The sequence below is a fragment of the Mastigoproctus giganteus genome, chromosome 8, assembly GCF_048544385.1.
Source record: "Mastigoproctus giganteus isolate SK-2022 chromosome 8, ASM4854438v1, whole genome shotgun sequence".
NCBI lineage: Eukaryota > Metazoa > Arthropoda > Arachnida > Uropygi > Thelyphonidae > Mastigoproctus > Mastigoproctus giganteus.
In genome coordinates, this window is record NC_143582.1 from 108,047,676 (window position 1) to 108,064,279 (window position 16,604).

The 16,604-nt window shown below is 36.1% G+C and overlaps 1 protein-coding gene across 1 annotated transcript in view; it reads right to left on the bottom strand.

Annotated features, from left to right (window-relative positions):
* The window catches only part of Cad86C (Cadherin 86C), a 180,024-nt gene that overhangs the window by 12,450 nt on the left and 150,970 nt on the right, over window positions 1-16,604 (bottom strand). The window contains exons 14-20 of the mRNA XM_090380309.1: window positions 16,244-16,408; window positions 15,236-15,306; window positions 14,899-15,148; window positions 11,328-11,567; window positions 7,617-7,696; window positions 6,642-6,713; window positions 4,620-4,694 (exon numbers count right to left, since the gene is read on the bottom strand). Coding sequence (XP_090236435.1) covers window positions 4,620-4,694; window positions 6,642-6,713; window positions 7,617-7,696; window positions 11,328-11,567; window positions 14,899-15,148; window positions 15,236-15,306; window positions 16,244-16,408 — 953 coding nt within the window. The remainder of the gene's footprint in view (window positions 1-4,619; window positions 4,695-6,641; window positions 6,714-7,616; window positions 7,697-11,327; window positions 11,568-14,898; window positions 15,149-15,235; window positions 15,307-16,243; window positions 16,409-16,604) is intronic.

Below are 16,604 nucleotides of genomic sequence, written 5' to 3' on the forward strand. Positions count from 1 at the left end.
ACAACTGCGCCATCAGTATTCTTGTGAAGAAAACAGAACTCTATGAATGCCAGAAATGTGTGTAATGTGTGGTTTATGCAGTATAGCGTGTTGTTATGGCTATCTCAATGCGTTCATAGCTATTAATGGCTATGAGCACATTGAGATAATCCCTCGGCCCCCATCACCACGGGAGGTGAACCAGGCATTAGGATTATCTTTCTCTGGTTAGTGTCCACCAGGGTCGCCTGAGCGGAGACTAACCAGAGACCATTAACGGAGACAACCGTAAAAAAAATCTTGATGAGAGGAGCTATAGCGAGGAAGAGGGTAGGTCAGAATGAATGGAGAAGGGAGTGGGCCGCAGGGAAGATGGCCCATTCACGAAGTTGAAGCAAAAAAGGGAATGGAATTGGACCAAGCCTGGTAGGGAAAATTATTGGGAGAAGGGGTCCCTATATGATCGCCATTCAGGGGGTGTTGGCAAAACATTAACATTATAGAACGGTGCAGTGTCAGCAGACATCCTACCCAACAGAGTCAGGTAGCATGTGATCCTCCGATGATGTTCAGGTAGAGATAGACGTAACCTGTCCAAGAACGGAGAATGTCTCTAGGGTTTCAATATCAAGATACATTCGTTAAATACTAGTTGGGTCTGAATGATGTAATAACCTTGTCATATCTTAATCCTCCTCGATAAGCAGATGCAGGTCCGTAATCTTGGTCCGTCCAGTAAGCGAGGTCACTTGGCTTAGTGACTAGCACATGTCCGTTTCGTACAACGATAACAATAGCTACAACAATTTTTCGTACAACAATAGCTACACAATACTCTCCTAACTCTCCGATAGGAGAGTATTGTGTAGCTATTGCATATTTTAGCTACCATTTAGATTTTGCACGTTAGAATGAATATTTTTGCGTCTCTTTTGAAAAAAAATGACCAAATTCAGTGAATACAGCATAGCAGTGTACACTCATGAGTAGAACGTATTCAGTTGCTAGGATTGTCCTGTATCTTGGCGATGTGTCTGTTTCGTTGGTCTTCCTATTCTGGGCCTTGGTACATCTCGTGATCTCCCTTCTCCACTTCACCACAGAAGCAAAGTGGGTTATTCTCTATACCAAGCGCTGTTAATTAATCGAAAGGGGGCCATGTCCTGTTCATAAGGATATCACCTGCAGGCCAGGGGAGTACCAAGTAGATGGCATTCGGCTAGTCAGTGTAACTGAGGGTATAAACTTCTTCGTTTTTGAACCCTTGGTGGTATTTTCCCAGCTTTCTTGCCACAATGACTAGCAAGAAGTCTTCTTTCTCTCCTGATTGGGTTGATTGGTAGAGTGTAGTCGAATTCCAGCAGTTTCAGTTATATCTTTCTTTAGTCGTCTGTATAGACCAATTCTGAGCCCGTCCAGATAGAGGAGGTGGTCACGGTGCAGCAGGCCCTAATGAAAGTTAGGAGAATGGATTTTTGGATTGACTCTAGCCTGAGCTTGTTTCTCACTATGGTAACTTTTGTACACTAGACCGCTGCATCTTAACAAATTATGGGAGGGAAGAAAGACTTGTAGATGGTTAGAACTCTGCGTTTCGACCCTGCTAATCCTAGTAACCATAGCTGTATATTTTCTGATCTTTTCTACCAAGAACCGAAGGTGTGGGTGAAACGTGAGCTTCATATCTATGAAAATTCCTATTTTATTGTGGGATAGAGTTTTGCAGATTTGTCCGTGACTTTGATAACCGGCGGCCTCCTATACTGAGCAGTTCCTTTCAATAATATAGACTATCTTTTCTCCAAGAGATGAGGAGTCTGTGCAAGGATTCCTGGGTCTGAAGAGTCCTAAAAGCCTGATTCGCTCTCTGTTCAAGCTGAGGTCTCGTGTCACCGTGTACCACCAAGACCAGGTCATCCTCAAAAGCCAGGGGCGAAACAAACTCAAGGCCCATCCCAAGGAATTTGTCTAGACAATGGACCAAAAGAATGGTCCCAGGACCGAGCCTTGGGGAAAACCTCGGTCTACAGGTCTAGAAACTTGCTAATACTTAGCGGTGACAATGATCTTTCTGTGATTGAGGTAAGTTTTTATACAGTTGTATAGGTTTCCCAGGGTGTTGCATTGTCGGAGCATCCTCAGGACGCTGGGCCACCAAATGCAGTCGAGCACACCAGCGAAATCCGCCGTTATGGCAAGTATATACTAAAGGCTGAGCGAGTAATCCAATACCAATAGGTGTTGTATTGCATCCTCTGCACTGAAGCCTGCTTTGAACTGCATTGAGGTGGTGATGGCAAATTAGCCATAGTGTAGTACAGTCAGTTGTGCTATAACACATTTTCGCAAAGCGAATTTACTCCAATGCGATTGATATACTGTATTAGGAAACTGCGAGTATAACGCGAATTTCGCGTTGGCTCATGCGCGATTTCGTCTGCGAGTACTAGATAAACGCAAAACCCAGCACCAAGTTGAACGTGGCGACCTGCGTAGCAATACATACAAGTTTAAGAAGCTTAAAAAATGTTAAACGTCAAATGTGTGAGAGCTATATTTCCCATTTATTTTCTGTAGTTATATTGGTCGGAGACATACTGTTGTCATTCAATGTATTTAAAAGATAACACGTGATATTTTAGGCCGACTCATGTTTTCAGGAGTTCACATTTTTCTCTTCAAACGGAAATTTCGTGGTGCGTGATAACATGAGCACATTTCTGGAGGTCACTACCATAAAACAATAAAAACAATTGGAAGTTCCCGGTTTATTGGACTTTTCTGTTAGTGCAATCTATTATAAACGGGTAGTAAACTCGATCTTATTGCATTTGCGATGATACCAATAGCTAGAATTCTGTCGGTTTTTACGTTGTTATCGTGAAATATTTCCCCTTCCATGAAATCTCCAATCATATAAAAAACACATTTTCAGAATCTTCTCTTCATTTCTATTTTTTAAGCTTCGTAAACTTGTCACTCCGTATCTCAGTTGACTTGTGCAATTTGCGCATGTATCGTTATTGATTGCTTATTTATTTATTTTTTTTAGTTTTAAATTTTACAATCCAAAAAAAAATGTCAGTGAACAGAAATCAAGCAAATTTCATATCTTGTCAAGGTAAAGTGCTATAATTACTGTAATATTTATTTATTTATTATGAATTTAAAATGTTTAAACCTGTATTAGAAATTTTATTGGGTTTTAACCTTTTTTAGTGTTTTACTTAACCGACTGAACTTTTTTCCTTTTTTTTTTGGGTGCTCTGCCCCTATCTCTATTTTTCCAATAAGCCCTGTTGTTTTTAATGCTCGGAATACCATAACGCGGAGATTTTTAGGAATATATGTACCGCGTTATAACAGAACTGACTGTACTTGTGTCTATAGAATAAGAGCCTTTCCATAACTTTAGCAAGAACAGGCAGGAGGACTATTGCCCTCCTGCTTGAACTGCCAGTTTTAAGAGGCCTTCCTTTCAGATGGTAGGGAATGTGCCCAACAGGAGACATTTATTGTAGATAGCTAGTAGTCGCTGCGGAAAGAGTTCTGCAATTTTTTAAACCAAATCCACTTCGAGCAAGTCCTTACACATGATTTTGTTCTGCTGAGGGCTGTTTGAAGTTCCTCTATAGAAAAGGGTTCCTCGGCAACGGTGGTGGAATAAGTATCATTGTTTTCCATGATTTGCGTTTGCTCATTGGTGAGCAAACGCAAATCATGGAAACGCAAATCATTGTCCGTTGGGAAAAGGGCATCCAGCAAGATGCCCTTTTCCCAACAGAGTCTTCCCTGTCGAAATAATGGAACTGCCAGTTCAACTGTTAAAGTGAGGATTTCACCCCCTCTAATGTTTGTTGCTAACTATACAATTCAACAGAAGGAGTAGTTGATACATTTAGTCAGCTTGTGGGGACATACGTTGCATAAGAAAATCCAACACTGTCGCCTGTAATAGATTGATGTTTCTGTTCATGATGCATTTGTTTTATGAGAAAAGATAAATACAAACTAAACGAGAATAAGTTAGTCAAATGTAAAATATTTTTGCAGGAATTGGGAAAGTCAATTTCTAAGGCACGGAAATACGAACCATGGAATAAAGAAGCCTGTTAACATTCAAGAAAGAACTGTAAAAACAAATCTACTAATGGTATTGGTCTTAACCTTCTAAAAATGACAAAAAACAAATATTGTGTTTCAACTGTAAGAAACACCTGGCGATTGCATTTCATCTTTTGCTATCCAAACTGAAAAAAAAAAAACAATCAACTAATATAATAAAAATCTTATAACATAGAAGTATTAGAAAAACGCGAAATAGTTCTTATTTTATAAGCAATATCAATATTAACATACTTTCAGCAAAATTTTTACCGAGAGTAAAATAACTAAAATTTTATTCGTTCATTAGCAGTTGTTTAAATAAGAAACTAATTTTTAATTCGTCGCAATTCATTTCTTCAACAAATTCTGTCATATTTCTCGTCCCTTCGGTTTGTTTCAGAAAAAAAATTACCAGAAATGCATAAAAAATCTGTTCTGTTTGCGAACCTTTTTCCTTCCATATCCCAACAACGCAGTTTCAAGAAATAAACAGTTTCACTTGGATAATCCTTATCATTAAGAACAAAGCTTACCTTATGATATTGTCCAGAGCACCGAGGTCCACTGTTGCTGACAAAGGATAAGACACCCACGCTCGAATTAAGGTCCTGCGGAGATTTTATCCATTAGCATCAGCTTAAATTATTTAAGAATATTTTCCATTGTTATCCTTTTTCAAATTGTCAACAAAATAAGACATAAAATATTTTCTTACACTATACCCTCTATTCTATACAGTTCGAAAAAGTGTGCGCCTTGCTTTTGACTGTGTGTTGAAAACATACCTTTATAAAAATATCAAATTTTAATAATGTGGGATCATCGAATTGCAATGAAAAATAGATAGCCCACTACTGCTATTAAATACCCAGGCCCATTTAGACAACCGAAAACGCCAACGGAACATTGAGTTAGTTCGCGGTAATACATTCGATTGATACAAATTTTCTCTGCTGTATAACAATTTACAAAATATAAAGGACGTAACATTTTAATTTACTTATTATAAAACACCATTAACGGATAGAATGGGAGACTAATACTGCAAATAACGATACGATAAGTGACAACTAAAGTTGGAGTGCCAATAATAATATTCTTTGTCATGGGATTTAAAAAATAAATTAAATTTTAAAAACGGAATAACTGCGAAATAAAAAATAATAATAAAACAAACTTAAGAAAATAAAAATCCCGAACTGATCTGATGCTAAGTGACGCCATCTATACTGATATACACACCATCTGACGTCTCTCATATTGGGGAGTTATACTTCATATGTGAACGTCAGTTTTAGTTCACTTGCAGTGTAGTCTTATTAACGTAGACGTAATTTCCCATTACGTATAGTTTTCGCATGATGATGCAAAGTTGGCAGGATGGGTAATGCCACTAAACAAAGTCATATACTGCAACAGGATCTAGAAAAGTTAGGCAGATGAGCTGAGAAGTGGCAACTGAAGTTTAAACGTCGACAAATGCAAATTACTGCATATGGGTAGTAGTAACCCGCAGAGAAACGTATCAACTGTGTGGTACTACACTCAGGGAGGTGGAGAATGAAAAAGACCTGGGGGCAATGGTGCAATCAGATATGAAGTTCTCTGAGCAGTGAAGACGGGCTTCCAGAGCAGGTCAATGATATATAGGAATTTTGCTAGCAGAGATAAGGAGGTGTGATTATCCCCTTGTATAAGGCAGTGGTCAGGCCACACCTTGAGTACTGCATACAGATCTGGAGGTCTCATTTTAAGAAGGATGTAGAGTTGCTAGAACGAGTACAGAGAATGGCAACAAGACTGGTGAGGGGATCAAAGTGGTGCTCTTACCAAGAAAGGCTTAAGTTTTGCAATTGCAGCATTTGGAGACTAGGTACCTGCGAGGTGATCTGATTGAGGTGTATAAGATCTTGAATGGTTTGAGCAGGCTCAATGCTGATGGGATTCTTCCACTTGCTCAGATTAAGAACTGGAGAGGGCATAAATTCAAAGTGAGGAAAGACAGATGCAGAATAGATGTGCAGAAGTTTGCCTTTCAGCCAGCGGGTAGTTCATTGCTGGAACAGACTTCCATCTGTTGTTGTGGAAGTTGATAGCTTAAATAAATTTTTAAGGATGAACTAAACAAACACGTAGAGTGACAGGATGAGTGAAATGGAAAGGTTTTTTTTTTTTTTTTTTTTTTCTGGTGCTATATAAGCTTGCTTTCTTGCATCAACTAATGCTAATGATCTGAAAATAGCAATTTTTAACAATAAAAATGCATATCCTCTTATTTTATATCCCTTGGTAACAGTTGTAACTCAATTTGAATTTTTTTTGGCATATTTGCCTTGTTAACCATTTCAAAGTAATTAGTTTTTTTTTTTGTTTTTTTTACTGAAACGAATAATTAATAATTATGATAAATTTTCGTTATTTAATATCATAATCCCAATCAGCATTATACCTTAATGTCAGCATCACCGAGGAATCAAAACGTTTCCTAGCTTTAATAAACAAAGTTTTTGATATACTGTATAGGTTTTTTTTTATATGCTCTTATTTTAACTTACCTGTCTCTACTGTTATTATAAGAGGAGATCACGTATACGTTAGCATGCGTTCCTGTTAATACAGATAGACCCCTGAAAAAAACAAAATGAGTGAAGTACACTTTTTGAATGAAAAATTTAACTGTTAATATTGTATATTATTAGTGGTCTTACTTTTACAACTTGTTTGCTAATGATAAAAACACAGAAGAGAGAAAGCGGTTGTTGGAAAATGACTGTTTTATAGATGATTTCTACAGTTCCGTCAGTATTATACACAACAAAAAGAATAATAGAAGGAACGTTTCTTTTTCTTCTTTTTCTAAAATTATTTCTGAACTATTCAATGCCTTAAACGACTTATTCTCGGGCAGAGATATTTCGACAAAACTTTGGAACACTAAATTAGCGCAGCATAGACTTATATTGTCTTTCTGTAATACATACGTGAATGCGAGTCTCTGGCTTTTCAGTTAAAGAATGGGAATAATTTAAATTAAAGAATTTAGAAGTCGAGGAAGAACGTAGCCATATTATTCTTTGTCAGAAATTGTTTGCTTCACAGCACATCATCGGATACCACTATAGAACTTCTTCACACTGACTGACTTTAGTTCGGTGGAACAAATTCTTAATACACAATTTTATCGATGTCAAAAGCATACTGCAGACTTGTTTCTGTTATATTTTCGAGTGCATTTTTTCTCAAAATGAAATTTGCATCGAAAGAGTAGAAATTTTATGACGTTTCAAAAATCTATAAAAACTTACTAAGACAATGGCGACAGAGGATAGAATAACTGGTAGCTTAAAACATATTTTTAATGCAGTTCGGGGAATTCTTGGTCTTGCCTCACATTATTGGAGCTAATTAAACATGGAGCATTGTGTGTTACTTGAAATACCGTCATAAATATATAATAACACTTGAAATGCTGTGATAAAAATAAATGTCTTTTATTTCTTATGATATCGTAAGACTAAAATAACTTTTACCTTTCAATTTCTTCTCTTCTTCCTCTCGCGCTTGACTCTGGAATAGGAAGAATGAAAGCGATTGTTCGATTTAAATATTCCTAAATAAAAATAAAAAAAAAACACATGAAACCTGACGTAAAACTAGGAACTGTCAATATTACATTTAAAATAAAATATTTTTTATATGTACTGCAGATAAACAACCGCTTGACAAGCTCCATTTACAGCTATAATTATCGTAAACATTAATAACATCAGGAAAGATGAGTATGGCAAGTGCAAAACTGTACTTCAAAGAACGACTGGCTGACAAAAGAAGTGAGCATTAATGAGAAGTGACACACACAATAAGAAAACAAAAAAAATGATACCGCCATGTTTATAAGGATCAACACCAGCAACATGTATACAGTATTAATACAGTTGTATATAGTTATGTTATTAAATATCGCAACTCTATTAAATATACACTGAACTATAAAAATTAAATGAGCTCCTCTCGGACAGGACTGAAGCAGCTCCAATTGGCCGTTCTCATAGGAAAACAGATATCAGTAGTTGCCACTATGGAGTTAGTATTAGTATTAGTAACGGCCGTATGGTGCAAGAAAGCCTATGGCTTATGCTGCACCAGCCAAAAAAAAAAAAAAAAAATCCGAACAAAACAATGATAAAAACAAAAATTAAATAAATAAATAATAATAATTAATAAAGAAATAAAAATAATAAAATGAAATTAAAAATTAAATAAAAAGGAAATTAATCCTATCATCCTATGCGCTTCCCTTACCCGAAAGTACTATCCAGATGACCTTTGAATTCCCCCAAACTGTCGGCCTCTACCACCCATGAAGGCAACTTATTCCAGTAATTTATAACTCGCTGGCTAAAATAAAACTTCCTGCAGTCCAATCTAAACATTTCCCCGCGTAACTTGAATTTATGTCCCCTAGTTCTAGCATCATTTATAATCTTGAAAATTTTGTCCTCATTCAGTTTACTGATGCCTCTCAGAGCCTTAAACACCTCAATTAAATCTCCTCTAAGGTGTCTAGTTTCCAAACTCTGCAACCCACATATTCGAAGTCTTTCTTCATAAGGACGCCCTTTTGCCGATCTCACCAGGCGAGTTACCCTTCTTTGCACCCTTTCAAGAAGCTCGATGTCTTTCTTTAGGTGCGGTCTCCATACTTGAACACAGTATTCCAAGTGTGGTCTAACATAGGCCTTATATAATGGGATTATCACGTCCCTATCTCTACTTGCAAAAGTTCGATAGATCATCGATAGGACACCATGGGCCTTCCTTGCAACCTGTTTACAATGCTCAGAGAATTTCATGTCTGACCGTATCGTAACACCCAAGTCCCTTTCCTCCAGTACTGGGTTTAGTTGAACTCCACCAAGTGAATAAGTTATTTTGGGATTACTGTTTCCCAGGTGTAATACCTTACACTTTGTTGGATTAAAGCACAGCTGCCATTTTTCTGACCATTCTTGAAGTCTATCTAGGTCTCTCTGAAGAAGCTCAGCTTGACAGTGATCATTAACTACTCTACCAATTTTAACATCATCTGCAAATTTAGACATCACGCCCTCTATCCCTTCATCAATGTCGTTTATGAAAATTAAAAACAACAGTGGTCCTAATACTGATCCTTGGGGAACCCCACTTCTTACATCAACCCAATCTGAGGAATAGCCATTTATCACAACCCTCTGCCTCCTGCCCTGAAGCCATCCTTCTATCCATCTAAGGATTTTCCCAGTGATTCCGACCTGTTCCAGCTTATAAAGCAACCGCTCATGTGGGACTGAGTCAAAAGCTTTGCTGAAATCTAAATAAACAATGTCGAAATTATTCCCTAAATCCAGCTCGTGAGTGACCCTTTCGAAATAGCGAACCAGATTTGTTAAACATGATTTTCCCTTTACAAAACCATGCTGAGTATCCTTGAGAATTTCAATTCTATCCAAATGATCCTGAATTCCACCCTTGATCAATGCCTCCATGATTTTCCCTACTACTGAGTTTCAATGTCAGATAAGTAGTCTGCTATCACAATTCGTTTGGATCTCATTAAGTCAAGTGTACTGAACTTAAAAACATCAAAGAAAATGGACGACACCATTTTCTAGAAAAAAAGGACACCAAATACCCTAGAGACAGGGGTAGATAAATCAGCCCGATTCTGCTTGCAGGGTCCATCTGACATAACTGATTTACGAGCTCCAAACAACAACAGAGTTTTCAACAAATACAAAGGGCAATTTCAAATCGTGACTCTCCGACTCTATAACAACTGTACCAAATAATTATACATTCAGTTATTACGTACCCTTAGTTTCTGATAGGACGCCAGCTGATAATTTCAACAAGCCCCAAACTTCGTTTATAGACCGCCATGCACGGTTCAAGATGCAAGTTTAATTTGAAGATTTTTTTTTTTTATTTAAATGAAACTACAAGCACGAAAGGTATTAGAAACTTTAGTCTATGGGTTATGGGTTCTAGGTGACAAGGCAGAAGATATGTGACATTAGACTTGAATTTCTGTACATTGTAATTTTCGGCCAATACATGCGAAGGAAGATTAGTTCAGAAAATAGAAGGAAAAGGGATAAATGAAAAAGAGTAAAAGTTGGTTCTATGAGTTCGGAGTTGAACGGTGAATGGATGCTGACTGGTTTGGAAGCGAATGGGTGAATTACAGACGCCATTTGAGAAGAACAATTGAAATATCCATAGAAAAGGCATGCAGCAAAAACAAAACGTCTACGAATCAAAGTGGAGAGACAGTTCAGTAATTAACGTGAACTGTTCTCTTCTGAATGGAGTGTAGAAGTTGAAGAAATCTTTGCAGTACTACCCTAGATTTGGGAACAATATTTCATCGTAGGGCAGATTTGAGATTTGTACAGCGTGAGTACTTTAGAAAAAAAAGCAACGCACACAAAGAAAAATACAAAATAATTTTTTTTTTATGCAGAGAAAGCAATGTTTGCAATTTTCTTAGGCCAAAAATGAGTTAGGGTAATTATGCGATATTGTACAGAAACAGAGAATTATCGAAAATGAACCAAGGAGCAGTAGACGCTTGTTTGCGAAAAATAAGACAGGACTCATTTTAGAAGGATTAAAGTTAACTAAGTTCTTTGCTCAATTGAATAGTTGATTGGAGATCGGCATTCAAGGATTTGATGGCGAATATTCAAGAAATTGAAGCTGTTCGTGCAAGACAATGGTAACTAAAAAGCTTCCCTCGTTCGATGAATAGAGCAGTAGTGCTACTGGAACTGAAGATGACCAATCATTGCTAAAAAACTGTAAAAATACACTAAGCTTTTAATAAGGTGTATGTATATATATATATATATATATATATTGTAATTTCATGTTAGCAGTAGCGATATCGATAACATTCAGAAAACTTCTGTCATGCAGTTAGCCAAAGATAAAAGATTTTAGAAATGTGAAGTTTCAGAAATTTAAAAAGTAGGACGAAACCTTAACAATTACCTTAATGGTAACTTCTCCATTAAAATGGAGAATTTTCGCTTACCATATTGCTTAAAAATTAGTTTTTCAGATTCTAAAGTTGGTGTTTAAGGTGACAATCTAATGTAATCATAGTCAGTAAGATGTATCCGACGAGATAAGTTTACTGTTGTCTTAAATTTTCACAATTCACCTATTTCTAGTTAAAGATCTTTACGTATAAATCGTACCTGATTATGAATTTGGACTTGAACTGTGGATGATTTGATAGGAACCCCTTGATCATGGGCCCTAACAGTGAGGGTAATGACTGGCAAGATGTTGTCAGCAGATTCCTTGGGAGATGCAAGAGCTTCTTTGAGCGTTATCTCGCCTGTTAATGGATCGACGTAAAATTTTTCTTGGTAATTTCCATTGACAATCTCGTAAGTTACGTTGCTGTTCGGTCCGGGTCCGTCAGAGTCATAAGCCTGAAACGGTGAAACACCAAGTCACAATTCTGAAAGAACTGAAGCAGAAACATGTAAAATTACACTAAGGTTAAACCGCCATTAATCATAGCATCCCTCTTTCATAACCTGATTTATTCTATGTGAAGAGTAGACAATAAAATACATTTATCTAAACATAAAAGCATCTGATCTAAAGACCAGTTCTTTTTTCTTATTCTACAGTTTTAAAATCAATTATGGGAATTAAATTCCTACATCGCGTTCGATAATAGTAATTTTGATTTCTTCTTTTTGTTTTTGTCAATCGCCAAATTTTTACAACTGCTTTAAATGCTTTTTGTACAACCTTCTCAGTTGCTTACAGAAATTCATATAGTTGTGCTCACCAGTTTAATAATTTGTCCCCTCTAAATTTCTCACTTTTGGATTTTCTTTAAGTATTGCAACCCCTTTCTCTTCATATATGTCATAAAATTGATGGTGAGTGCCAATTTGACAAGTAAAGATGTAGAGCGTATGTGTATAAACACGATCTCTAACATACATGTTTATACAGTGTATTCGTAAGTACACAACAAAGCAGATTATGGTTTAAGAGAAGCAAGTTTTAATATTGGGTATCTTCAACCGTGTACCACCAAAGAGTTGTTTGACATCTACGTCTGGCTATCAGCTGTTGCTCGAAAACATCTCAATGATATTCGGTTATAGATCCAGGATCGGCGTCCCCAGATGGTAAACAGGTTTTCCACAGAACTGTAGTAAAACAACTTGTGATCTTGGCAATCTGATACGAGTAGATGGGAGGCCTTCTCTAAGCCTTCTCTAGTAAGGAAGGTTTGTTCAAGATATTAGCAAATATTAATATTCATGGTTCTAAGTACGGAAGCCTAGGCAAAACTGCACGAAATCGTCCCAGATCCTTATAATGTTACCAACTAATCAATTATAGGTTTTTTTCCTGAAATATTTGAGAATACGACATTCCAAAGTACGTCCATCCAGTGATCACATTCTAAGCGCCATCATAGGCACTAATTGGAACTGTGAGGGCTGACAGCGTCAGCAGTTACGTCCTTTGTAGTCATTCTGATTACATCCCCACGACTATATCGGTCTCTTGAGTGGGTACATGTATTTTTATGATCTCATCCCATTTAGCCTGCTCTTCAGTTGCTCACTTCACATACAACCTTTTAAAAACACTACTCTACTCTCATGTAACATCCTGAATGGATGACTTTTTTTTCCCTTGGTGGAGTTTACACAGTAAATCTCCGCTTCAATTATAGATGATTTTCTGCAGAGTACCACGATAAGACGAGTATAATTACCTAATAAGAAATAATAATATAATGGAAAAGGTGGGGTTTTGTATTAACAGAATTTCGTAATGTTATATTTGAGGGGCACGTGAGTGTGCATGCATATATATAATGTAAAATAAGTTACATATACAAATGAAAATGTCAGCAGAATTGATAAGCCTTTGAACGGCGAATACAAGAAAAACTAATAGTTAAAAAAGGAAATATCGAAGAGAACAAGGTGGGAAGGGAATAAATTAAGATTATGAAAAAAATAAGTACCACTAAATTTTTGAATAATATCTTAAATAAAGCCAATACAGCATAATTTACAAGTCGATTTTGAATAAATTTAGACCGGCGTCCCCAAAAAATGCCGAGGCCAAATAATGTGAAATATCACAGGGACCATTATTTTACCCTTTTTTTTAACAATCTGCTAATTAATTTATGTATATATATATATATATATAAATTAATTAGCAGATATTTTATATATATATATTTATATATATATAAAATATCTAAAATAAATATATATATATATATATAAATTAATTATCAGATATTTTATATATATATTTATATATATATAAAATATCTAAAATAAATATATTTATATATATATATAAAATTAAGTTAGAATAATGATTAAAAAATAAAATAAAAATGCCAGCAACATGACAAGACAGAAGAGCGAAAATTGACAAAATTAAACGTAACGATCAAACCAACAGGGAGGGAAGAGAAGGGTGACAAGAATAAAATTATTGCAGCAGAAACTCTCCAAGATAATTTAGAAAATCTAAATACACAGATAATAAAATATAATCAATTAAATGAAATTTAACGGCGCCACCTCTGACGGGCACCAGGTCCAAATTTATGTAAGATTCAGTTTTCAATTATTTTAAACATTATTATTCAAATATAAGTATATCACATGACAGTAGCGGACTGATTTGCTAACGCTGCGCCTGTGCTGCCATGCATAGTTCATTATTTGCCTATGGTGTGGTGTGGCTTTGCATTTGAGTGCTTGTATCTGTCCTATTTTTAATTTTCGCTGCATCACGACCACAGCCATTCAAGTCCTCTGCATTGGCGGTTCGATCTGGGGATCGGATGGTGGACTGATCTTTCGATCGATTCGCTTTGCGGCGATTTGTCTAGCGATCGAAATGCAGCGATTCCCTGACCATTATTGGCCTTGTGGCCCTCTGTTGAGATGAGGCATAATGGTCAGTCTATTTTTGTTTTTGTATTATTTTATTTTATTGTAGTTGTTCACATCTCTGCTGGTGATATTTCCCATAAATTTGGACCTGGTGCCCGTCAGAGGGGGCGCCGTTAAATTTCATTTAATTGACTATTCACAATTTAATTGATTATATTTTATCTTTGTATTTTGATTTTCTAAATTATCTTGGAGAGTTTTGCTGCAATAATTTTACTCTTGTCACCCTTCTCTTCCCTCCCTGTTGGTTTGATCGTTACGTTTAATTTTACAATTTTCGCTCTTCTGTCTTGCCAGGCTGCTGGCATTTTTATTTTATTTTTTAATCATTATTCCAACTTAATTTTATATTTCAAGCATCATGTAGAGGAATATGCTTCTTGCTACCTCTGATGTTTGCTTTACCTTTTTTATGTAAGATTCAGTTTTCAATTATTTCAAACATTATTCGAATATAAGTGTGTGTGTGTATATATATATATATATACATAATACGACGCTATGTTACGTACATTTCTTTGTGTTGAGAGTGACTGATAAGTAGCTATACGAGTAGAACAAATAATTCTGACTTTGAAATGCATGAAACTGCTAACAAACTTTACAATACTTGGTTGAATGTTTATAATTAAAAATAAAATTATAAAGAGTAAATTATAAACTAAGAAATTATAAACTGACAGGATATATATGTTATAAATTAGCATAATAATCAAAACGAAAACGGCGACGCAAATTATAACTAAAAAACAACAACGGCGACGCAAATTATAACTAAAAAACAACAACAACAAAAAAACAGTACCTTCACAATTAGCCTTTCATAAAAGCTCTTCATGTCTGGGTTGAGGACTCCATCGTACCGAGGCTGTAGGAAAATAGGTGAGTTGTCATTGGAGTCCAGTAGTTTCAGGGACACTTCTACCGCATTTCTGTTTCCTCTGCCCTCGTTATCTCTTGCTTCCACTGTCAACGTGTACTCCGGAACACGTTCCCTGTCCAGGCCTTCTGACGATATCAAGGTGATAACTCCGCTTTCGGGATCTAAATGGAGACTGATAAAAGAGCCGGTGAATAAAATTACATTACATCGAGTAAATTTATGCAAGAAATTTAGTGCAAAGCGACGAGTGAACACTTACTTGGACGCGATGGGCCCATTCAGGGAGGTATATGTCACCTTTCCGTAAACCCCGGAATCTTTGTCTTCTGCCTTAAAACAGATTAACGAAAGAACTTTCATGCTTTTTATTTATGCGTCAATTTAAAGTTAAAACATATTGTACTTTAATATCCTTAAAGAAACCTGTATAGTCATGTTATAGCCAAGTAGCTTATGAGTCATTAAACTCCAGAGCACACGCATTTTCAGAAGTCATATTTTACAATTAAGTTGGATTTTCGTAGGAAAACAGGGTATTGAGGGGAGGAGAACACCTGAGCAATGAATGCTAATCAAATGTTTCAAAATTGCTGATTGTAGTATTGAACTAAATAACCACCTTTATACTACATGCGACAAAAACACTTGGAAAAATCTATTTCAAACATAACATTGTCTTTGACTCATTTCAACCTCACTAGCAGACGAAGAGGATAACTTGCAATGTGTGACATCAGCCAGTTAGTTCGGCGATATAATCCACCAACACGCATAAATGAGGTGGTTTAGGAACTCTTATGGGTCTATGAAAAACAGCTTATCTAATTATCATGGCTGATACAACGAATAAAATGTAGAACTTAAGACAACCCCTAAGGACAACACAATGCTTGTAATCACTGTCTTCAACGCCATGTTGACTGTCTTGACGAGATTAAATTTTGTGATAACAAGATAACTCAATCCATTGTTGAGTTATCTTGTCTCTGAAATCTATGGAAATAAATATATGGCATGATTTCCAAAGGTTGGATGGATTGCCTAGCACAATAAAAAAAATTTTTTTCTCCTACTTTCTTTAAAAAGATATAAATATTACTTAAGCGGAATGTGTAGGAATCTGTTGAAAGGGGGTTTTACATTGTAACAATACAGATTCACGCAGTGGATAAATATTTACACATCTGGAAAGCAGAAGAGTCCTTATACAGCATAAAGTGTTGACTTATTCAACTGCCAAATGCAAAAAAAAGAAAAACCAAATTACCTCTATTTTAATAACTGTTGTCCCAGGAGATGCATCTTCTGCTATGCTGGCTTCGTAATGGTTTTTACGGAACTGGGGAATGTTATCGTTACTGTCGATGATGTTGATTCGAACTGATGCACTGGAGGATAAAGGGACATCCGCTCCAGTCTCTCTTGCTATAATCTAGAAAATATATGGAAAGATTTAACAGAGTTTTCTCTCTTTTCTGAAATTACGAAAATTTCGAAATTATACGCACGATTTACGACCAGTATAACATATCATATCATCAAAAAAAAAAATCTCTGCTTATACTCTGTGTCGCTTTTATACACTTTTTCATTCCACCGACGTTTTCCCTTCTGTTTGGAAATTTGCC